This window comes from Rhinoderma darwinii, chromosome 4 (genome assembly GCF_050947455.1).
Source record: "Rhinoderma darwinii isolate aRhiDar2 chromosome 4, aRhiDar2.hap1, whole genome shotgun sequence".
In the NCBI taxonomy this organism is placed as follows: Eukaryota; Metazoa; Chordata; class Amphibia; order Anura; family Rhinodermatidae; genus Rhinoderma; species Rhinoderma darwinii.
Window position 1 is genome coordinate 293641438 of NC_134690.1, and position 25673 is coordinate 293667110.

General features: G+C 42.7%; 1 protein-coding gene across 1 annotated transcript in view; it reads right to left on the bottom strand.

The window, feature by feature from the left end:
• Positions 1-25673, bottom strand: part of GALNT2 (polypeptide N-acetylgalactosaminyltransferase 2) — a 166169-nt gene that overhangs the window by 26871 nt on the left and 113625 nt on the right. Inside the window, exons 9-11 of the mRNA XM_075862599.1 lie at positions 11645-11732; positions 6453-6556; positions 282-408 (exon numbers count right to left, since the gene is read on the bottom strand). Coding sequence (XP_075718714.1) covers positions 282-408; positions 6453-6556; positions 11645-11732 — 319 coding nt within the window. The remainder of the gene's footprint in view (positions 1-281; positions 409-6452; positions 6557-11644; positions 11733-25673) is intronic.

Here is a 25673-nt window from a genome sequence, read left to right on the forward strand (position 1 = left end):
TGGGGGTTGGGCTTAGCCAAGGGGTGGAGCTTACTTGAGCTTCCAATTGTAGACCGCACAGTGAGGGAAAGCTCCATCATCAGCCAGTTGTCTTACAGCCATACACAGCTTTGTGAGAAGGGGAAAAACCCTTATCTCCTTGGACACGTTAAGTAGAATTATTTATATAAATATTTCTAAGTTTTGATTGCAATATGAGACAGAACAAAATGAAAGGAGAATAATAAGGGAGGGGGATTTTTTTTTTTTAGTTCTGGAAAATTATTGGCAGGGATCCTTACCTGGCGAAAACTGTTCCACTCCCACCAGGAAACGTGTATGGATGTTGTTTCCGAAACACGTGGCCTACCCTACTGCAGGGGATTATTTCCAGACTTCCGCCACATTGCCACACACGGAATGAAATTTCTAATATTGAGATGAAAAATAAGATTATAAATTAGCACATACTTACATAACTGTAAGAGGCTGCTCAGCCTCACCCCCCCCCCCCCTGTAAGGCCTGAGTCACATGAACGAGTTCAAACACGGACGTTAAAAATGGCAGTATTTCATGCCGGAGTCGCACCCATTTTATGGATCCCTCATATACTTGAGTCTATTGAGGGATCCGTGAAAATCACACACAAAACAATTTTACACAAAATATATAATTCTTTATTAGAAGACCATACACTTAAAACAATACATAAACGGACACATTACCCACAGCGATGGATCCCCACACTGTCCAGGTTGAAACTCTTCCATTTTACCTGAAGGATACGATCGATATTTTACGCAAGATGAATGATATTTATTTGGAACTAGATATGACTATCGGCACTTGTGATGTGGAATCACTATACACATCGATATACGTCAAACTGATGGCTTAGAAGCAACAAGATACTTTCTATACATGTCGGAGGTCGATCCTAATTTGGGGGGCATCTAAAGAATTGAATTAATTTATCGAAACTTTGAACAACAACTCAATGAATATTAAGTTAACGAACAAGTATGGAAGAACTAAGATGGATTTCTTTGATGTACAATTCCATGTGACTAACGATGGACAAATAACAATGGATATGTAGAAGAAATCCACGTCAGTGAATGCACTTCCGCATGCTGACTCCTCCCGCCCATCCTATCTGATTAATAGTATACCTACAGGACAGTTCTTGAGAATACATAGAATCTGTTCTGATGATTTCAGTTTTCTGATTAAGTCCTTTCTTTGAGGTCATCAGTCTGACTTGATGCCTGAGATAGCAAGTTTTTACTTTGGTGAGCTTGGCGGCACATATTGCTCCCTGCCATTGCGCGGAGTCCCCACACTGCGTGGGGATCCATCGCTGTGGGTAATGTGTCCGTTTATGTATTGCTTTAACAGTATGGTCTTCTAATAAAAAATTATATATTTTGTGTAAAATAGTTTGTGTGTGATTTTCTGCATAGGTGCTCATATCTTATAGTCACACAGTTCAGTTCGCCATATGCATATATTGGCCCAATTGTCGTAGTAGGTGAAATGCTACAGAAATAAATGCCACTTTTTGTAAATACAATAAAACTCCAGCTCTTCAATACAAATATAACATGTCGTCATGTTCATCTCCACACCCCTCATTATAACGTTATCTTTTCCTGCTGATTTGTTTAGAAGTATTTTTCCTTTTCTTATTACTACAAAACATAATACTGCTCAGGCTCATCTAAACCTTTGTCCCTGTGATTTTACACTGGTTGACAGATCGAGCTACATATTCTTATAACGTATCAGAGCCTGATAGAATGATTAAACTATATACTTATTCATTAGTAATATTAAAACAGGCTCATTAGCCAATAACCTAAACAGGTATAGCAGTAGGTCAGAGAGGGGACAGGAGTCTTCGGGTATAGGGAAATGAATCCACCCGCAGACTAGAGTCTCACCTACTTATATAATATTACTCTGAGCACCGGTCACAGAATTGATATCCCTACGCGTTTCAGCTCCCCCTATACTGTGGGATACATCAACAGGGGTTACAAAATCATTTAGCTGGTTAGCACCGTCTTTGTGCTATAGTGATCTCCCAGCATGTGCACGACTCTAATGTATTGGGCGCACACGCGCCATGGGGACGTCGGATATTTAAAGACTAAAAGCACTGCTACCAAGTGACGTCATTCTGTCAGCGCACCAATCCGCATACAGAGCATCATCATGACGTCCCGGATGACTCCAAGCCTCTGTTTTAATAGCCAATCCTGGTTTCTTGACGACAGAGCGTCTTATAGTAACCTGGGGAGCTCCAGGCGGTTTGTAAACAACACACCATGTCAGCATAGCATTGGATACAAACGATTCATTCAGCCCTTGACACGGGCGATGTTCGACATTAATAAAACAGGGAAGGTAAGGAGCACATTACATCACTCTAACACATCGGGAGAATAGTTTGAACGTAAGGGAACAAATCATAGTCCCCGGACCGCACTAAAGTGTAAATCATATAAGGAACAGAAAAATACATCGTCCAAGAAAAAGGGGGAGGAATTGCTATAGGGTGTAGATGGTGTAAATATTATAGGGTGCAAACTCTTCAACGCCTATCTCAACCGGGGACTATGGTCATACACAGCAAAGGATAAGAAGCACTTATATGAGATTTGTTCATTTAGACCAGATGGATTAATAGTCTGCATATGCAAAATCCATTGCACTTCTTTATGCAAGATTCTCTTATCCAGATTTCCACCTCTCACCGATGATCTAATTTGCTCAATCCCTTAAAAATCGTGGCGATGGGGAGTCCATGTGCTCCTACCTATGCCAACCTGTACCTGGGCTTTCCATGGGAAAAAGGTTGTCTTCAGTGATAGAATGGATAAATGGACGTCTTCTATCCTCTGTGGATCAGATTCATAGATAATGTTTTGATCCTAACAGGAACTAGAGAGGAATTCAAAAGAATTTGTGGTCACTCTCAATATCAACGAGTTGGGGCTTTTTTTCACGTCTGAAATCCATGAAAATCTTTAGCATCTCGAAAACTGACACAGGAGTTATTCAACAGTTTGCTACGATGGAAAAGTTGGCACCAGATGGCTCTGAGGCGAAGTAGACCCAATGGCCAATACCTCAGGGCATGTTGCTGCTGCTGCACCATATCTGATTTCAAGACCTCGGCAAGGGAACTGAGGGATAGATTCAAGCGGAGGGGTTATCCTCAGGGGGTCCTTAAGATGGCGTACCAAAATGCCCTTGGACGAAATAGAAATTATTTGCTTAATATAAAATTGAAAAAAACCTGATGACTGTATCCGGGTCATAGGGACCTATGACTCGGCAAATGGTGAGATCAGGGAAATCCCAAAAACGATACTGGGGTATATTGAGAGTGGACCCTGATATAGGTGGTCTTGTAGGGGAATCTCCCTCGATCACATAGAGGAGGGGACGCAACATCAGTGATCATTTGGTACATAGTTCTCTCAATGTACAGACAAAGACTACCACTTGATTAAACAGTGGACTTAAAGGTACTTTCAGATGTGGATCTTGTAGAGCCTGCTACTCCATTTTGTGTAGTAAGAATTTCAAAAGTAATAGTACTGGTGAGACCTTTGACAATAGGTCATACATCAATTGCAAAACAAAGGGTATTGTTTATTTGATCACATGGCTATGTGAGCTACAATACGTTGGGAAGACCAGTAGAGAATTCAGTAGAATTCGTGATCACATTGGAGATGTCAGGAGAAAAGACGACACACCAGTGTCATGTCATGTGTGGGAATGACACAGAGGGGATGTGATGACCCTCAAGGGATTGAGCAAATTAGATCAGTGAGGTGGAAATCTGGATAAGAGAATCTTGCAGAAAGACGCGCAATTGATTTTTCATATGCAGACTATTAATCCATCTGGTCTAAATGAACAAATTTCATATAAATTCTTCTTATAATCCATCAAGGTGTTTGACCATACTCCCTATTTGGGATAGGCAATGAAGAGTTTACACCCTATAGTATTTACACCATTTACACCCTATAGCAATTCCTCCCACTTTTTCTTGGACGATGTATTTTTCTGTTCCCTATATGATTTATATTTTAGTGCGGTCCAGGGACTAAGATTTGTTCCCTTACGATCACACTATTTTCCTGATGTGTTAGTGAAGGTAGAGAGCACATTACATCACTCTGTTTTATTAAAGCCGTACATTTCCAGTGTCAAGGGCTGAATAAATAGTTTGCATCATTTGTTTCCAATGCTATTTTGACATCATGTGTTGTGTACAAACCGCCTGGAGCTCCCCAGGGTACTACAGACGCTTGGTCGTAAAGAAACCATGATTTGCTATTTAAACCCGGATTTGGCATCATCCGGGATGTCATGATGACGCTCAGTAATTTGGCGGATTGGTGCGCTGCCAGTCACCTGGTAGGAGGGTTTTAGTCTTTAAATATCCGGCAACTCCATGCCTCGTGTGCGCCCAATACATCAGAGTTGTGCACACACCGGGAGATCACTATAGCACAAAGACAGTGCTAACCGGCTAAACGATATTGTAACCCCTGATGAGGTATCCCACATAGGGGGAACTGAAACGTGTTGGTATATCAATTCTGTGACAGTTGCTCAGAGCAATATTATATAAGTAGGCGAGACTAGTCTGCGGGAGGATGCATTTCCCTATACCATAAGACTCACCTCCCCTCTCTGACCACCTGCTTATGGCGGTTTAGGTTATTAGCTAATGAGCCTGTTTTAGCATTACTAATCAATAAAGATATATTTTAATCGTTCTATCAGGCTCTGATAGGTTATACAACTACAATTGAACGGAATGGGACACTGGGATTTACAGTTTATATATTCTTATAATGGAATCATGGGAAAATTGAGTGATAGCGGATTTGCAATGAGGCCAAGACAGCAGGAGAAACTTGGGAAAATAGATTAGATTTTTTGGAGGTATCACAGCACACAAGACACCAAGAATAAGAGTTTTCAGTTGAGGAGCCAAACTTGCAGAAAGAAAGGAATTTCTATAATCAGTCCAAAGAGCCTAAAATTCGCTTAACGTAGGGAATGATATTCAGTTTGAAAGAAAACTAGAGGTCATTTTTTTAAAAGTATGCAACTACAAGTTTAAAAAAAAAAAACAAAAAAAAAAAAAAACCCCCTGTCCTCTTTCACGGACAATGTCATATTATGTACATCAGACTTGGACCGTTTTGTCCTACACAGTATGTCATAAAATAAAAACACAATGAGCTCAAAATTGTAATGAGAACTCCGATATTGGACATATTCGTCAAGGTGGCAGTCAAGTCAATGTTAAACAAACAATCAGACTGCTTCAAAAACACTATCTATCTATCTATCATCTATCTATCTATCTATCTATCTATCTATCCATCCATCCATCAAACGTAATGCATAATTGATACAAAAGGATGGTATATCAGTTTGTATCAGTCATCCATTGACTTAAATGTTGGAAACCTGACGGAAAGGAGCTTTCCGTTTTTTTTTGTCATTTTTGATGAAAATAATAGAGGGTCAGACTATGGTATTTCTTCCTTCAACAAAACTAAAACCTGACAGAACGGTGCCTAAGGCAACGTTGACATCTGCGTCAGGGCTCGGCACTGGCGTTCCGATGGATCGATCAGTCAGAACGAAGCCCTGTCTGAAACAAACAAACAAACCATAGGTTTCCGTCGTGCAAGGGTTCAGTCGTTTTGCGGAAGCAATACCGTACCAAAACGATGGAACCCTTGCACAACGGAGACCATTTGCACCTACGGTTTCCGTTTGTTTCAGTCAGGGCTCCGTTCTGACGGAAAAATCAAACGGAACGCCAGACCGGAGCCCTGACGCAGATGTGAACGCAGCCTAACTGAGCACAACTGATGCAAAAATAAAACCCATTGAAATCAATGGGTTTTTTGACGGGAACGTTAACTTCAGTTCTTGTGGTCCTCTGAAGGATACGCTAGAACGGAAGCCACAACGCAGCCTAACACAGCTTATAAATAAAAGGCATTCCAATAACAAAAAATATTTTAGGCTTATGTTTGACGTATACGCCGGGAAAAGCTGCAGAACATATGTGTTTAACGCATGCCTAAGTTTTTTCTATTATAGTATATATTGAACGTGTAATATTATTGGACTCTGTAAGATTAAAAAGTGTACTAAGCTATTCCATGCCTTTTATTGCAGTATACCGTCTAGAAGGGAGGCCAAAATAGACACTTTTGGCCTCCGTCTGATGATAGAGCCTTATGGACACGTTAAGCATGTATGCTGGGGGCTTTCTCAACGTACACGATAAACATAAACAGGCCCTTAGATATTTTCTATTTACACCATTCCACAATATATTACACGGATAATGAAATACTGCTCATGTTTATACAGCAAAAGAAAGAATGCTTTAAGGAGGTCCGCTATTTATACATACCTAAATTTTCCCCACCCCAAACATCCATCATCATATCATATTTCCCCAGTTCTTCAAAGTAGGATTTGTCCATCACAAACAGCCCTCCAGCAATCATTGGAGTTCTACAAATGGACAGAAGAAAGTTTTATAAAAATAAAAAAAAGATAGTAACAATAATAATTGTACTTTTTTTTTTTTCATTCGATATGTCAGTGAATGTCTCTTCTGCAGACCAAGACACAACCAGGATTAGAAAGGGAAATGACAATAGCATTAATTTGTAAAAACTATATTGGCATACGTGTATTGCAGTCAATCATTAAAATATTCAATTTTACATTTTTCTAATTTCTAATTTCCAGGCAGAATGGTCAATAAATTGTTCATTCTTTATTTTCAGGAAGCAAAAACACATACTGTAAACCTATTGATTTCTATCAGAGTGCTTTGTGGGCATGCTAGGTCACGTGCTGAATTTACTGTGAAGGTGGGGGGGGAGATGTCCCCATCAACTATGGTAAATGGTGTGATCCGGTTACCTGCCTCTAGCCTTATAAACAGAGTAAATGTTACTGTAATGTCCACAGCCGCGGACCGTCTGTGCTTACCTGCCCCGGCCCCCCCCCCCCCCGACGGCCGTGGCCATGGAAAAGTGAGTGACGGGCAGCATCTTCCAGCTGAGAGACGCCTATATCAAGGAGAGTCTGGAGAGGGGTCTCATACAACATCTTCCTCCCCTGAGGCCGGGTTCTTCTTTGTCAAGAAAAAGACGGATCTCTTCGGCCTTGCATGAACTACAGTGGTCTCAAACAAATCTCTGTCAAGAACAAATATCCGTTGCCATTAATTTCCGAACTATTTGACCGCATGCGAGGAACAAGGATTTTTTCTAAATTAGACTTGCGTGGGGCTTACAATTTGATCTGAATCTGCCAAGGCGACGAGTGGAAGACATCGTTTAACACTAGAGACGGGCACTATGAATACCTGGTGATGCCCTTCAGGCTGTGTAACACTCCCGCGGTCTTCCAGGAATCAGTCAATGATATCTTCCAAGATCTGGTCTATTTCTGTGTTGTGGTCTATCGCGATGATATTCCGATTTTCTCTCCAGATCAGACGACTCATCAGAGGCATGCTCGTAAAGTTCTGCTGCGTTTAAGTGAGAATCGTCTGTATGCCAAGCTGGAGAAGTGAGTCTATAGAATTAAAAATAAACTCTCTGCCCTTCCTGGGCTACATCATCTCGGATCAAGGTCTCAAGATGGATCCTGAGAAAGTAAAGTCCGTCCTGGAATGGCCACATCCTCAGGGCCTGCGGTCCATACAGTGTTTTTTTGGGATTCGCCAACTTCTACCGTCAGTTTATCCCAAACTTCTCATCATTGACAGCTCCCATCTCTACCCTTACGAAGAAGGGTGTGAATGCCAAGGTGTGGACTCCAGAGGCAGAAACTGCATTTAATAGCCTCAAGAATGCATTTATCTCAGCCTCAATCCTCCATCATCCTGACATTTCTCAACAGTTCTCGGAGGTGGACGCTTCCTCTGTTGGTGCAGGTGCACTTCTGTTCCAGAGGGGCCTCAAAGAAAAGGCAGTGATCTATGGCTATTACTCAAGACTTTTTTCCTCTGCAGAACGCAATTACTCTATTGGGGATCGGGAGTTACTGACATTAAATTGGCTCTGGAGTGGAAACATCTGCTAGAAGGCGCAGCCCACCTCATCCCGATATACACCGACCACAAGAACCTTACATATCTCTAGTCGGCTCAACGGCTGAACCCCCGTCAAGCCAGGTGGTCGCTGTTCTTGACCCGGTTCTAGTTTGTGCTCCACTACCATCCCGCTGACAAAAATGTGAGGTCTGATGCCCTGTCTAGGTCATTTGAAACACTGTGGAGTCCCCTCAATGTATCATAGACCTGTCCTGCATTATTTCCGCTAATTCTCTGCAAGTTAGAGTCATCCATTCAGGGAGGACATTTGTACGGTTGGCAGACAAAAGGAGAGTCCTTCAAAGGGGGGGGAAGCGCCAAACTGGCCGAACACGCAGGGGTTCGTAAGACGCAAGATCTGATTGCTCGTCATTTCTGGTGGCCCACGCTGCCCAAAGATGTTGTGGACTTTGTCGCTTCCTGCACAATGTGTGCTTCCAACCAAGGTGCTCACTCCAAGTCTGCTGGCCTACTCCAGCATCTGCCCAACGCTCCCTGGCAGCATAAAGCAATGGACTTTGTCACAGACCTTCCCTCAACAGGATGCGATACGGTCTGGTGGTTCTCGAAGATGGCACATTTCCCGTTGACCGGCCTACCTTCTGCTCCTCAACTTGCAAAGCTCTTCATCCAGCACATCTTCAATTTGCATGGCCTGCCCCCTTCATATAGTGTCTGATCGGGGGGTACAGTTCACCTCAAAATTCTGGAGAGCCCTCTGTAAACTCCTAGACGTGAAGCTGGACTTTCCGACAGCCTACCATCCCCAGTCCAATGGCCAAGTCTAGAGGATTAACCAAATCTAGGAGAATTATCTTTGCCACTTCATCTCCACGTGGCATGATGACTGGATACAGCTTCTTCCTTGGGCCGAGTTCTCATACAACGACCACACAAGTGAGTCCACTGCTTCTACAACTTTTTACATTGTGTACGGTCAACATCCATGAATCCCTCTTCCTGTTCCCGCTACATCCCAGGTACCCGCAGTTGACTCTGCATTTGGGGACTTTCTACAGGTATGGCAGCAAAACCAGTCCTCTATTCTGCAGGCAGTCGATCGCATGAAGCGAAAGGCGGATACTAGGAGAAGAGAGCCACCTCAGTATCTGCCGGGTACCAAAGACACACAGGGCAGATCCGGCGGACATCCCATACCTAGTGACACTCAGCATAAGCGACAGTGACAAAGGCCAAGGTTCGGCCGAAACGTCCCATCAAGTCGCGTACTATTAAAAATACTACCATTTTTTGTTGCAGTTGCAATAAAACTTAAATATACTTTGCATCTTGATCTCCTTTGTGCTTTGTGTGTGTGCTGGGGTTATCTTTCCTTATATTGTGGGATTTTCGTCCCTACCCTACTAGCACCACACCAACAAATCGAGGAGTGCATCCCAATATTTATTCTTCATCATATAGGGTACCAAAGTCTGGCGGTCCTCTAGGAATATCAGTCTAAGGGTGCCTTACTACACGTTTGCTCCCAGGTTCCTCGTACCATTTGAGATACTACAACAAATACACCCCATCTCCTATAAGCTTCGGCTGCCTCCTACCCTCAGAATCCCCAACTCCTTTCATGTGTCCCTCCTGAAGCCTGTGGTCCTGAACCACTATAGTAAGACTCGTGGTCCCGCAGTGGCACCCAGCGGTTCATCTGATGTGTTTGAGGTTAAGGAGATCCTGGACTTAAAAAAGTAGGAGGAAGAACTTTTTATTTGGTGGATTGGAAGGGGTTTGGTCCTGGGAGCCAGAAGAGTATCTCAATTCTCCTACCCTCTTTAAGAAGTTCCACTCTAGCTCTGGTCCCAAGAAGAGGGGGCGTAAGAGGGGGCATATTGTAATGTCCACAGCCGCGGACCGTCGTGATTACCTGCTCCCGACAAGAGAGTGCTGGGTTGCATCTCCTTCCTGAGAGAAGCCGGCACTCACTTCCGCATCACTGCACTGGTTCCCGTAGGGTGCGCGCGCTCGGCCTTAAAGGGCCAGTGCACACACATGACTAAAATCTGTAGCTAGCCCATGATCACCCTGAACTATGGAAAGGGCTCTGCCCTTTCATTCATTGCCTGAGCGTTGTTGTGTTTACCCGTGTCAGTCCTGCAAATGGTCACTTAGTGTTATCCTGTTCCCAGTGTTCCCCTGTCCTGCTACCTGTATCCTGTGCTACCTTTGTCCCTATGCCTTAGAAAGTTGGAGTTGTGTTGTGCCCCTGGTCACGCCTGCTGTGTTACACCACGCCTGGTGACTGCTGCCAAGGTCCCACCTGTGCCGAGCCTCCATTACGGTCTGAACTACTACAGGTACCCTTGTGCTTGGACTATATCTATACATTGACTTACACTGTTTGGCCAGCTACTATCCTGCTACGGCGGTACGGCTCAGTGGGTCCACATACCCACATATTGTGACAGTTACCTTTCATTGTAATCCGGTTTGTGATGCTAATTAGCACCGCGCACCCCTTCCCGCATTATCAGCATAGTACTTCTTTAATTTCCATTCCCGGACATTCAAACCCCTTAAATGCCATGATAAATAGTGACCACAGAATTTAAGTGGTTTGACAGAGGGAGGTGGCCCCCTCGGTTACCCGCAAACAATATAGCGACTGCCGATGGCTTGTAATGGCAGCAAAGGGCCTAACAAAGGCCCCCAGGCCTGCAATGACTATGCCAGAAGCATGGCCTAATAAATTGCCTGTCAGTTTTACAGTGACATCCAGTCATTCTTTGGTATATTGAGTATACCAAATATAATGAAGCGTAGTATCATAAAAAAATTTTTATAAAGATATACGGGAAAAAGAACCAGCACGGAACTTTAAACCTTGACCTTTATAAAAAAAAAAAAAAAATAAAAAATGTTCAAGGAGGGATATTTACTTAACTGCAAACTCATCAACTGTGGATTTATTTTTAATATAAGAGCTCCTGCACACAAGATGTAAACTATACAGAATTTTCACAGCATTGACATGCTGCAGATTGAAATGCTGCAGATTGAGAATCTGCACTGCAGGTCAGTTTTCGCAGATTTATTTTTTTCACAGTGAGTAGATGAGATCTGTTCAAATATCATACATATTGCTGCTACTTTAATACTCTGTGGGATTTCCGCACAGAAATTACAGAGCATTTCCGTGTGCATGAGGCATAAGGGGTCCCACACACCTAATGGATTTGTTGCAGATTTTCTGTAGCATAACCGCAGCATTTCAACACTTACGTGCAAGTTTTGCTGCTTATTTAATCTCTTCTACAATGAAGAGGTTGAAATCCACAGTAAACATTTGTAAATCTGCAGCATGCTCTGATTTTCGTGAAAAAAAAATGTACAGCATAATTTGGGTATTTTTAAAAAAAAAATTCATCCACGTGACTGAAACAGTCTTCCGCCGCGGATTTCCCACCGCATATTCTGACGGGGAAATCCGCAACAAATCCACTACATGTACAAGGGGAAATAAGGTCATTAGAAATACTTACTTAATTGGTGCTACTGGGTTTCCTTGCCGTGCTCGTCTTTGCTCTGGAGTCATATAGTCCCATTTAAAAACCAAGTTCCAATCAAAACCTAATAATTGGAGAAAAAAAAAATTAAATTAGAGGGAAAAAAATCGTGTAGAAACACTTCACTTTTTGTTTTATAATCAGGTCATATAGTTGTTAACCCCTTCCCACTGTGGCCAGTTTTGACCTTCCTGAGAGCGCCTCATTTTTCAAATCGGACATGTTCTACTTTATGTGGTAATAACTTTGGATTGCTTTTACCTATCCGAGCGATTCTTGGAGTGTTTTCTCGTGACACATTGGAATTTATGTTACTGGCAAAATTTGCTCAATACATTCAGTATTTAATTGAGAAAAACACCAAAATATAGCGAAAAATTTAAAGAATTATCATTTTTCTAAACTTCAATGTATCTGCTTGTAAGACAGGCAGTTATACCACACAAAATAGTTGCTAAGTAACATCCCCCATATGTCTACTTTATGTTGTCATTTCTTGAACATACTTTTAATTTTCTTGGACGTTACAAGGCTTAGAATTTTAGCAGCCATTTCTGACATATCCAAGAAAATTTCAAAAGGCTATTTTTACAGGGGCCAGTTCAGTTGTGAATTGGCTTTGAGGGCCTTATATGTTAGAAACCCCCAATTAGTCACCCCATTTTAAAAACTGCACCCCTCAAAGTATTCAAAACAGATTTTAGAAGGCTTCTTAAACGTTTCACAAGAATTACATCAATGTAGAGGTTAAATTTACACATTTCATTATTTTTTTTGCAGAAATTAATTTTTAATCCATATCTTCGTAACACAAAATTTTAACAGAGAAACGCTACTCAATATTTATTGCTCAGATTTTGCAGTTTTAGTAAATATCCCACATGTGGATATGCTAGTGGACTGAAACACCAGCAAAGGAGCACCTAGAGGATTTTGGGCCTTTTTTTATTAGGATATATTTTAGGCACCATGTCAGGTTTGAAGAGCTCTTACGATGCCAAAACAGTGGAAAGACCCCAAAAGTGACCCCCATTTAGGAAACTACACCCCTCAAGGAATTTATCCAGGGGTATAGTGAGCATTTTGACTCCACAGGTTTTTTGCAGAAATTATGGGAAGTAGGCCGTGAAAATGAAAATCTAAATTTTTTTCAAAGAAAATGTTGGTTAGCAAATTATTTTCATTTCCAAAATGATTAAAAGGAGGAAAAGCACACAATATTCGTAAAGCAATTTGTCCTGAGTTAAACAATACCCCATATGTGGTCCTAAACGGCTGTTTGCACACAGGGCAGGGTTTAGAAGGGAAAGAGCGCCATTTGGCTTTTGGAGCTCAAATTTAGCAGGAATAGTTTGCAGAGGCCATGTCCCATTTGCAAAGCCCCTGAGGGGATAAAACAGTGGACACCCCCCCCCCCCCCCCACAAGTGACCCCATTTTGGAAACTACATCTCTTGAGGAAATTATCTAGGGGTATAGTGAGCATTTTGACCTACAGCTGTTTTGCAGAAATTATTGGAATTAGGCCGTGAAAATGAAACTCTACATTTTTTTCAAAGAAAATGTAAGTTTAGCTATTTTTTTATTTACACAAGGACTAAAAGGAGAAAAAGCACTGCAATATCTGTAAAGCAATTTCTCTAGTTTAAAACAATACAAGGGGTGTGAGGAAGCGGATATCGCAAAACGCGCGTCAGTGTTCAACATCAGGTATCTAGGCCTCCAAGACTTCAGATATGGTTAAGGTTATCTGAATTACCAATGACACTATAGTTTTCCTGTTGTAGAACTTACCCTCCGGACTATTATGTCCACAAATGAATAGTCTGCATATAAGGAACTAATGGTATATAAGACAATACACCTCCCAGTTCATATATTCTTAATATAAGGATTACAACATAACATTTATTACATACTTGGTTAACCTATAGACTTGTGTTTACATTGTATAGAGTCTCTCCATTCATGTACCTTTTTAATATATTTGTTCATATGTGTATTTAATAAAAATGTGCCATCTTTAATATATACTTGGCTTTATTCTCTACTTCTTTCGTGTATATATTTCTATTGGAGTCCGTACACCGATACATTTATTTGGTGTCATATTAGCCTAACGCAGGAGCTGGTCACAGTAGGGACAGTAGATGGCTTTAAAAAAAGGCTCAGATAATTTCCTAGCAAGAAAAAATATCAGCTCCTATGTCAATGTGTAGAACTCGTTTCTTTGCTTCCCTTTCTCCCACCCCTTTGTTGAACTTGATAGACATATGTCCTTTTTCAATGGAGCAGTGCAGTGAAAAAAATGAAGTGGGAAGCAGCACTTGCACGAGCGCCGTGGCCCTTTAACCCCTTAACGCTCCATGACCTACTATTAGGTCATGCTAACTGTAGCGTTCGCGCTCAGTGACCTAATAGTAGGTCATGGAGTAAACACGGCGCCGTTCGCGCGGGGCGCGTTCATGAGCTGTGATAGCTGCTGTTTCCGACAGCAGACTATCACTGCTCAATGTGCCGGGACCGATCGCGGAGCTCCCCCGCCGATTAACCCCTCAGAAGCCGCGTTCAATAGCGATCGCGGCTTCTTAGGGGTTAATCCGCCATCGCCGGCCTGCTACGCGATAGCGGCCGGCGATGGTGACTATGGCAACCGGACACCAAACAATGGCGTCCGGCTATGCCATAGACGGAAGCCTAGTGGGTCCTGACAACGTCAGGACCCACTATGCTTGCTGTCAGTGAGTAGCTGACAGTTCTAATACACTGCACTACGCATGTAGTGCAGTGTATTAGAATAGCGATCAGGGCCTCCTGCCCTCTAGTCCCCTAGTGGGACAAAGTAATAAAGTAAAAAAAAAGTTAAAAAAAGATGTGTAAAAATAAGAAAATAAAAGTTTTAAAAGTAATAAAAGGAAAAGTCCCACTTTTTACCTTATCAGTCCTTTATTATTAATAAAAATATATAAACAAACAAATAAACTATACATAATTGGTATCGCCACGTCCGTAACGGCCTGAACTACAAAATTATTTTGTTATGTATCCCGCACGGTGAACGCCGTAAAAAAAAAATATTAATAAACCGTACCACAATCACAATTGTTTGGTCACTTCACCTCCCAAAAAATGGAATAAAAAGAGATCAAAAAGTCGCATGTACCGAAAAATGGCACTGATCAAAACTAGAGTTCGTTACGCAAAAAATAAGTCCTCGCACGGCTTTATTGATTGAAAAATAAAAACGTTATGGCTCTTAGAATAAGGTAACACAAAAAGTGAATGATTGTTTACAAAACGTATTTTATTGTGCAAACGCCATAAGACATAAAAAAAACTATAAACATCTGGTATCGCCGTAATCGTATCGCCCCGCAGAATAAAGTGAATAAGTCATTTATAGCGCACGGTGAACGCTGTAAAAAAAATTGAATAAAAAACAATAGTAGAATTGCTGTTTATTAGTCACCACGCCACCTAAAAATAGAATAAAAACTGATCAAAAAGTCGCATGCACCCCATGAAAACTACAATGGATTCCTCAAGGGGTCTAGTTTCCAAAATGGGGTCACTTTTGGGGGGTTTCCAATGTTTTGGCACCACAAGACCTCTTCAAACCGGACATGGTGCCTAATTAAAAAGAGGGCTCAAAATCCACTAGGTGCGCCTTTGCTTCAGAGGCCGGTGCTTCAGTCCATTACCGCACTAGGGCCACATGTGGGATATTTCTCTAAACTGCAGAATCTGCGCAATACGTATTAAGTTGCGTTTCTCTGATAAATCCTTTTGTGTTATAGAAAAAAAATGGTATAAAGAGGATTTTCTGACAAAAAAAAAAAAGTAAATTTCACCTCTACTTTGCTCTAAATTTCTGTGAAACACCTAAAGGGTTCATAAACTTTCTAAATGCTGTTGTGAATACTTTGAGGGGTCTAGTTTCTAAAATGGGGTGTTTGATAGGGGTTTATAATATATGGGCCCCTCAAAGCAACTTCAGAACTGAACTGGAACCTAAAAAAATAAATAAATGAGGCAATACTTCGCTTCTCACATTATACTGATAATGAGCTGTGCCCACCCCGAGATGACCCCAGTTTTGACCGTTTGTATAAACGGAGACCCCTATTAGACCGTTCCAGTGCCCTGTTTTCCCAAACATACACCCCCGAGAAGTGTATTTCTATTGATGAGTCCCAGGTACATTTTAAAGGGAGGGTTCAATTCCGCCAGTACCTGCCGGGTAAGAGGCCAAGGTATGGCGCGAAGATGTATAAGCTGCGAGAGTGCATCAGGGTATACCTACAGGTTTAGGATATATGAAGGAAATGCCACCCCCAAACCAGACTGCATCCTGGACTACAATAGGTACATGGGAGGGATGGACTTGTCAAATCAAGTCCTGAAGCCCTACAATGCCATGCGGTGTGGTATAAGAAGCTGGCCGTGCACATCATACAGATGGCTTTGTACAATGCGTACGTGCTACGTCGATGTGCAGGCCAGAGGGGAACTTTCCTGGAATTTCAAGATCTAATCTTTAGGGACCAGGAAGGGGGGGGGCACCCAGTACTTCTGGAAGCGAGGCCACACGCATCGTACCAGGGCAACACTTTCCAGGAGAAGTTCCCCAAACCGGTGGAAAGGGAAAGAGTCAAAAGAGGTGCAGAGTCTGCTATAAGAGGGGGATAAGGGAGGACATATTATACCAATGTGACACGTGGCCCGAAAAACCAGGGCTCTGTATAAAAGATTGTTTTAAAATGTATCATACATCCCTTGATTTTTAATTTACCCTGATGCACTCCGCACAGCTTACCCCCCTCATTTTTCCCTTCTGAGCCCTGCCGTATGCCCAGGCAGCTGATAACAGCCACATGTAGGGTATTGCCGTACCCAGGAGAACCCACATTACAATTTAAGGGGTGTATATCTCCGGTGGCGCATGCTGGGCACAATATATTGGACACTGAAATGGCATATATATATATAAAATTGCAAATCTCACACTGCACCATCTGCTGCGCATTATCTTTTACACAGTACCTGTGGGGTCAAAATGCTCACAACACCTCTAGATGAATGTCTTAAGGGGTGTAGTTTTTAAAATGGGGTCACTTCTCGGGGGTTTCAACTCTACTGGTACCTCAGGGGCTTCTGCATACATGACTTAGCACCAGAAAAGCTCCAGTAGGCCAAATGGTGGTCCTTTCCTTCTGAGCCCTCCCATGGGCCCAAACGGCAGTTTATCACCACGAATGGGGTATTGCCGCACTAAGGACAAATTGGGCAACAAAATTGGATATGTTGTTCCTTGTGAAAATAAGAAATTTTGATCAAAAATGACATCTTATTGGAAAAAATATCATTTTTTTTCATTTCACAGCCCAATTCAAATAGGTGCTGTGAAAAAACTGTGCGGTCAAAATGATAACAAAAACCATAAATGAATTCCTTGAGGGGTGTAGTTTCCAAAATGGGGTCACTTCTGGTGGGTTTCCATTGCTTTGATACCTCTGGGGCTCTGCAAATGCGACATGGCACCCGAAAACCAATCCAGCAAAATCTGGACTCCAACAAACACATAGCGCTCCTTTCCGTCTGAGCCCTCCCATGGGCCCAAACGGCAGTTTATCACCACAAATGGGGTATTGCCGCACTAAGGACAAATTGGGCAACAAAATGGGGTATGTTGTTCCCTGTGAAAATAAGAAATTTTGATCAAAAATGACATCTTATTGGGAAAAATATCATTTTTTTCATTTCACAGCCCAATTCAAATAGGTGCTGTGAAAAAACTGTGCGGTCAAAATCATAACAAAAACCATAAATTAATTCCTTGAGGGGTGTAATTTCCAAAATGGGGTCACTTCTGGTGGGTTTCCATTGTTTTGATACCTCAACGCCTCTTCAAATCTGGCATGCTGCCTAAAATATATTCTAATAAAAAAGAGGCCTCAAAATGCACTAGGTGCTTCTTTGCTGCTGGGGCTTGTGTTTTAGTCCACGAGCGCACTAGAGCCACATGTGGGACATTTCTAAAAACTGCAGAATCTGGACAATACATATTTAGTAGTGTTTCTCTGGTAAAACCTTCAGTGTTACACGAAAAAAATTGAATAAAATTGAAATTCAGCAGAAAAAATGAAATTTGAAAATTTCATTTCCACTTTGCTTTAATTCCTGTGAAATGCCTGAAGGGTTAAAAAACTTTCTATATGCTGTTTTGAATACTTTGAGGGGTCTAGTTTTTAAAATGGGGTGTTTTATGGGGGTTTCTAATACATAGGCCCCTCAAATCCACTTCAGAACTGAACTGGTACCTTCAAAAAAAGGCTTTTGAAATTTTCTTAAGAATATGAGAAATTGCTGTTTATGTTCTAAGCCTTGTAACGTCCAAGAAAAATAAAATAATGTTCAAAAAACGATGCCAATCTAAAGTAGACATATGGGAAATGTGAACTAGTAACTATTTTGGGTGGTATAACTGTCTGTTTTTCAAGCAGATGCATTTAAATTCTGAAAAATGCTATTTTTTGTAAATTTTCTCTAAATTTTGCAATTTTTCACAAATAAAGACTGAATATATCGACCAAATTTTACCACGAACATGAAGCCCAATGTGTCACGAGAAAACAATCTCAGAATCGCTTGGATAGGTTTAAGCATTCCGACGTTATTACCACATAAAGTGAAATATGTCAGATTTGAAAAATGGCCTCTGAGCCTTAAGGCCCAAACTAGGCTGCGTCCTTAAGGGGTTAAGCAGTTCATGGGGAGGGGGCGTGGCCAGATATCTGCCTGAGCAGACCTGCTTCAAATAACTCCTGAACACCATGACCCATTATCCTAAGTAAAACGCTGCCATCCTACTTTTTTCTTCACCGGAGAAAGATTAGTAACATGTCTGGCCATTCCCTGGTGGCTGTTTGCGCTGGACATTTTGGGCCCGCTAGCCCAGTGCTGCTATATTTAGCCTCCTTGGCAGAGCTCTGGCGGGATGCGTGGGCAGCCTGCACAAATGCTCGGCGTCCATGCCCCCTATCGTTCTACAACACCTCCCGCTCCTCATGTCAATTATCAGACTGATGCCTCCATCGTCCCACAGCCCAGCAAAGTCGCGGCCCTGCCGCCTTGGAGTACCCTACCGCCCTGCTCCTGTAGTCTGTGCCATTTTGGACCGCAGCAGAGTGGGGTGCAGCAGCTGCTGTGGACGACGTGCAGTGTGGGGTCTCTCGCCCCAGAGTGCTGGTGTTGTCAGTTTTTGACCGTACAGCGACCGGGAGGACAACTGCATTTGTGTTGTAGGTGGCGGAGCTGTATTCACTGGCAACCCGAGCTGCGATGCTGTACTATATACTGCACTCTCTTCCGTTTGCGCTCATTAATGGGGTACCCTCCGGCACCACGGTTTTAGAGAGTACAATATATATTACATCTCTATTTTTTTGGGGCCTAAAGTCCCGTTTTAGTGCCTGCATGTGACATACACCCTACTACTCTGCCATGGGTGGTGGTTGGCGGAGGGGGAGCGGCAAGTTCCTGGTTGGGGGCTCAAGAGCCCTTTCTAATGAGGAATCTGCTATGGAGTGCCTCTCATCTCCACTCCTGGATGATAATGCTACCTCTGCGGTACTCTCTAAAATTCAAGCCATAGCGGACAAAAAACTTGAGCAATATTATAGATCACAGCCGCTACCTCCGGCTGACTCCCCCGAACCTCACTGTTTGATGGGCCCATGAGCCCTCCACATCAGTTCTCTCCTAAGGACCCACCAGCTTCCTCCTCTCACTTGGATATAAAGTTTGCAGAATTAATGACTGCCATCAATTCATGCCAGTCTATGGCTGTCACTAAACTTGATAAACTACGGCAAGATTTTGTCAGTAGGGCGACACGACCTGTAAAGAATTTGGGGAGGAACCACTGAGGCAGAGTACAGGATCTCTGATGTGGAGGATTTTCTATGCCTTATACCTACTCAGATTGCTGACTTATAACGACAAAAGGTTGCTTCAGTTGAGCCTTTGGCGACACAATGTACGCGTTGTTGGAGTGCCTGAGAAAACAGAGGGACCTGTGGCATTCTTGGAATGATGTCTAAAGGACATTCTTGATGCAAAAGTTTTCTCCCCGTGCCTTTACTATTGAATGAGCCCACCAAATTCCGGCTCACTTTGGTCCTCCACGACCTTTTTTTTTGCATGTCTACTGTATTTCCGGGATAGGGAGGCTGTTTTCCAAGCTGTCAGATTGAAAGGGGATGTCTTTTTCAACAGCCAGTGTGTCTCCTTTTATCCCGATTTCTCATTTGCTATTTGGAAACAACTAATCCAGTTTACGGTGATCCGAAAGAGATTACTGGAGAAGGGCTAGAAATACGTCATGCTGTACCTTGCTAAACAGACGGTCGCCAATGGTCACACTACTAGAGTCTTTACAACATCCTCTGAGGCCTTGGCTTGGATAGAGGCTGTACCCCATGTGCCTAATTGGGGGTTGAGATCTGATGACTGCGCTGGCCACTCCATTACAGATAGAATACCAGCTGCCTGCTTCTTCCCTAAATAGTTCTTGCATAATTTGGAGGTGTGCTTTGGGTCATTGTCCTGTTGTAGGATGAAATTGGCTCCAATCAAGCGCTGTCCACAGGGTATGGCATGGCGTTGCAAAATGGAGTGATAGCCTTCCTTATTCAAAATCCCTTTTACCTTGTACAAATCTCCCACTTTACCAGCACCAAAGCAACCCCAGCCCATCACATTACCGCCACCATGCTTGACAGATGGCGTCAGGCACTCTTCCAGCATCATTTCAGTTGTTCTGCGTCTCACAAATGTTCTTCTGTGTGATCCAAACACCTCAAACTTCGATTCGTCTGTCCATAACACTTTTTTCCAATCTTCCTCTGTCCAATGTCGGTGTGCTTTTGCCCATATTAATCTTTTCCTTTTATTAGCCAGTCTCAGATATGGCTTTTTCTTTGCCACTCTGCCCTGAAGGCCAGCATCCCGGAGTCGCCTCTTCACTGTAGACATTGACAATGGCGTTTTGCGGGTACTATTTAATGAAGATGCCTGTTGAGGACCTGTGAGGCGTCTATTTATCAAACTAGAGACTCTCATGTACTTGTCTTGTTGCTCAGTTGTGCAGCGGGGCCTCCCACTTCTCTTTCTACTCTGGTTAGAGCCTGTTTGTGCTGTCCTCTGAAGGGAGTAGTACACACCATTGTAGGAAATCTTCAGTTTCTTGGCAATTTCTCGCATGGAATAGCCTTCATTTCTAAGAACAAGAATAGACTGTCGAGTTTCACATGAAAGCTCTCTTTTTCTAGCCATTTTGAGAGTTTAATCGAACCCACAAATGTAATGCTCCAGATACTCAACTAGCTCAAAGGAAGGTCAGTTTTATAGCTCCTCTAAACAGCATCGCTGTAAACAGTTTTGCTAACATAATTGCACAAGGCTTTTCAAGTGTTTTCTAATCATCCATTAGCCTTCTAACACAGTTAGCAAACACCATGTACCATTAGAACACAGGAGTGATGGTTGCTGGAAATGGGCCTCTATACACCTATGTAGATATTGCATTAAAAACCAGATGTTTGCAGCTAGAATAGTAATTTAGAACATTAACAATGTATAGAGTGTATTTCTGATTAATTTAATGTTATCTTCTTTCAAAAATAAGGAAATTTCTAAGTGACCCTAAACTTTTGAATGGTAGTGTATATACATACATACACATATATACATGCATACATACATACAAAAAAATAAAAGGAGAGGGGAAATAAATGCTTTTCTCCATTTACCATGCTCCTTTTAATCGCCCCCCCCCCCAACGGTTTACTCACTCAATTTATTTTTTAGTCAGTGTTCTATCTCACCCCCGTGCTGGATTCTCAACTACACTACTCATTACTGCAGTATAACCTCCTCCATGCTGTAGCTGCTTCTATACTGTACAAGCGATCGATAGAGATAGGACAGCAGTATTCTCCTCTTCTCTATGCGTGAAGTGTATAGAAGACATGATAGCTGGTGGGTGGAGGCGAACTGCTAGGGGAAAACTGAAAATGAGAGAAGCTAGCGGGCGGAGCATATCTGCCATCATGTCTTCTATACACACACACACAGAGAAGAGGAGAATTCAGCTCTCCTATCTCTGTTTATCACATATATAGAAGTTGCAGCAACATGAAGTAGATTATGCTGAAGTAATAAGCATGAGAATCCAGCAGTGGGATGAGACAGTCACACTTACCAGAAAGTTGCAGCGTCTGTGTCTTTTTCAATCTGCTCCTGCTGCCCCCTCCACAGACTTGTATAGGAAGCGTGTCTGCATCTATTTCTCTCCCTGCTTCTTCGTCCTGCTCCCCCCTTTGCATAGACTTGTATAAGCCGCGTCTGTCTCTCTCCCTGCTCCTTCCCCTTATTCACCCCTCCCCTCTTCATAGACTTGTATAGGCAGGCAGTGAAGAGACACACCCCTGTTCCTGTAGTCATTCTATTCTGCTCTGTAACAAGGGACCAACTTTGCTTGACAACAGGGAGTGGACAGCAGATTACAAGAAGGGAGACACCTAGTGGCAATAACTGCATACAGAATTTGCATTGATAAAACTTAATTTTAACAGTAAGTAAATTACACAGTTGATCTAGATCAGGCATACTATTAGATTAACATAAGTTGTTAGAAAAGTTAATGTCAATTTAAGAGAACATCTGAACGCTCACAATGATGATCTATATTCATCAGAGGAGGTAAAATTGATCCAATAGAACCATGTTTTATCAACATATTTTTAAAGTCCCACTAGGGACCTTGACCAGATCGCATCAGTAATGCACTGCAATACATACGTAGTAGGGATGCACGGTGCATCGAAACTTCGATACTGTTTCGATACTGTGCATCCCCAAACGGTTCGATACCGCTATTTCCTGTATTTCGATACTTAGCTGCGCAGCCGCACAGCTAAGTATAGTAATACATGACTGTATGGGAGCGCGGCTGCGGCTGTGTAATACAGTCATTGTCGCGCTCCTGAGTCCTGACATGTGCGCGCGGGGTCAGCATCATGTGATGCGGCCGGCGCTGCACTAATGATCTGCGGCACTGAAGACAGAACATGGCGGGCGCGCTACAAAACACCCCCATGTTCTGTCTCCAGTGCCGCCGCTCATTAGTGCAGCGCCGGCCGCACCTCCACATGCTGACCGCGCACGCACTTCCTGTCAGGAGCGGGGCAATGGCTGTATTACACAGCCGTAGCCCCGCTCTATAACGGCGGAGATCAGAGAAACCTCTCATCTCCGCCGTTATTCCCCTGAATGCTGCGATCACAGCTACACTTCCCATGCACCACACACCACTCCCCTCAAGACTAGTGGGAGTGGCTATTATTATTTAAAGCACCTGCTCGCCCTTTCATCAGCATTTCTGGCCTGGCTGTGTCCATTTGCAAGTATGGCCTTTTTCGGTGTTTCTGTATATGTCCCTGTGTTTTTATCGGTTCTGTTTGTGCATCAGGAACGTTCTGTTCCAGTTTAGGATTTAGGGACTCGCAAGTCTGGGGATCCTTGTCGTGGATTGCGAGCTTGCGTCCTTTTGGCCAAAATGATTACCAATACCCCAGGTATTTTTCATTATTATGTATATTCGCTTCTCTTGGACACAGCCGGGTCTTTGATGCTGGGAGAGCATGGTGTGTTGTTGTTTGGCATAGCAAGCAGGGTAGCCCGCTCTATGAATTATCAAGGCGTCACAAATAGGCTTCTACCTGGCTATACACGTTGTGCCTCATGACGTACACACTATCCCTCCATGTTTCACTCACTTGCACCCCATTATCCATTTATTTCTATTGAGGCACTTCATTTATTACTGCCCCCTATATTTCACTTATAGTATTACACTTGCACACACACTATTCATTTATTATTTCTTACTACACATCCCATGCACCACACACCACTCCCCTCAAGACTAGTGGGAGTGGCTATTATTATTTAAAGCACCTGCTCGCCCTTTCATCAGCATTTCTGGCCTGGCTGTGTCCATTTGCAAGTATGGCCTTTTTCGGTGTTTCTGTATATGTCCCTGTGTTTTTATCGGTTCTGTTTGTGCATCAGGAACGTTCTGTTCCAGTTTAGGATTTAGGGACTCGCAAGTCTGGGGATCCTTGTCGTGGATTGCGAGCTTGCGTCCTTTTGGCCAAAATGATTACCAATACCCCAGGTATTTTTCATTATTATGTATATTCGCTTCTCTTGGACACAGCCGGGTCTTTGATGCTGGGAGAGCATGGTGTGTTGTTGTTTGGCATAGCAAGCAGGGTAGCCCGCTCTATGAATTATCAAGGCGTCACAAATAGGCTTCTACCTGGCTATACACGTTGTGCCTCATGACGTACACACTATCCCTCCATGTTTCACTCACTTGCACCCCATTATCCATTTATTTCTATTGAGGCACTTCATTTATTACTGCCCCCTATATTTCACTTATAGTATTACACTTGCACACACACTATTCATTTATTATTTCTTACTACACATCCCATGCACCACACACCACTCCCCTCAAGACTAGTGGGAGTGGCTATTATTATTTAAAGCACCTGCTCGCCCTTTCATCAGCATTTCTGGCCTGGCTGTGTCCATTTGCAAGTATGGCCTTTTTCGGTGTTTCTGTATATGTCCCTGTGTTTTTATCGGTTCTGTTTGTGCATCAGGAACGTTCTGTTCCAGTTTAGGATTTAGGGACTCGCAAGTCTGGGGATCCTTGTCGTGGATTGCGAGCTTGCGTCCTTTTGGCCAAAATGATTACCAATACCCCAGGTATTTTTCATTATTATGTATATTCGCTTCTCTTGGACACAGCCGGGTCTTTGATGCTGGGAGAGCATGGTGTGTTGTTGTTTGGCATAGCAAGCAGGGTAGCCCGCTCTATGAATTATCAAGGCGTCACAAATAGGCTTCTACCTGGCTATACACGTTGTGCCTCATGACGTACACACTATCCCTCCATGTTTCACTCACTTGCACCCCATTATCCATTTATTTCTATTGAGGCACTTCATTTATTACTGCCCCCTATATTTCACTTATAGTATTACACTTGCACACACACTATTCATTTATTATTTCTTACTACACATCCCATGCACCACACACCACTCCCCTCAAGACTAGTGGGAGTGGCTATTATTATTTAAAGCACCTGCTCGCCCTTTCATCAGCATTTCTGGCCTGGCTGTGTCCATTTGCAAGTATGGCCTTTTTCGGTGTTTCTGTATATGTCCCTGTGTTTTTATCGGTTCTGATCACAGCTGACTGCAGCATTCAGGAGAAAATGAGAAGGGGGGATGCCCATGCATCGCGTCACAGGGAATTCCTGTGACGCGATCGAGGGCCATACCATATATGGGCAGACAGCCCAGGGTCTATTGACAGACCCCAGGGCTGTCTTACCATATCTCTTGTTGTTAGGGTATACTGAGGTATGTCCTAACAACAGCCTGTGTACTATCCGTCCACAGGCTAATGTACTGGCACATATCTGATATATGTCAGTACATTAAAGTTTAAAAATAAAGTAAAAACAAAGTATTGTTAAATTTAAAAAAAATACACATTCACTTTTACAGTAAACATTAAAATAAGTCTCAATACATAAAATATACACATTCAGTAATGGCGCGGACAACAATTTTTTTGCATCATTTATGATGTGTACGCTGTAAAAAAATGAAATAAACACTGCTTTCTATCACTTATTAATGTGAGGCGCGATGAATTTAACCTCCATGTTCTTCACATTAATAGTAATTTACCCCATCATGTACCTCGCACATTAACCCATTATAACTGAGAAACATGATGGGGTTAATTACTATTAATGTGAGGCGCATTCAAAATTCATCACATGTCGTGCCTCACATCAGAAAACGGAAGAACTTTTTTTTTTTATTACTGTCGGCAAAGTATCGAAATTGGTATCG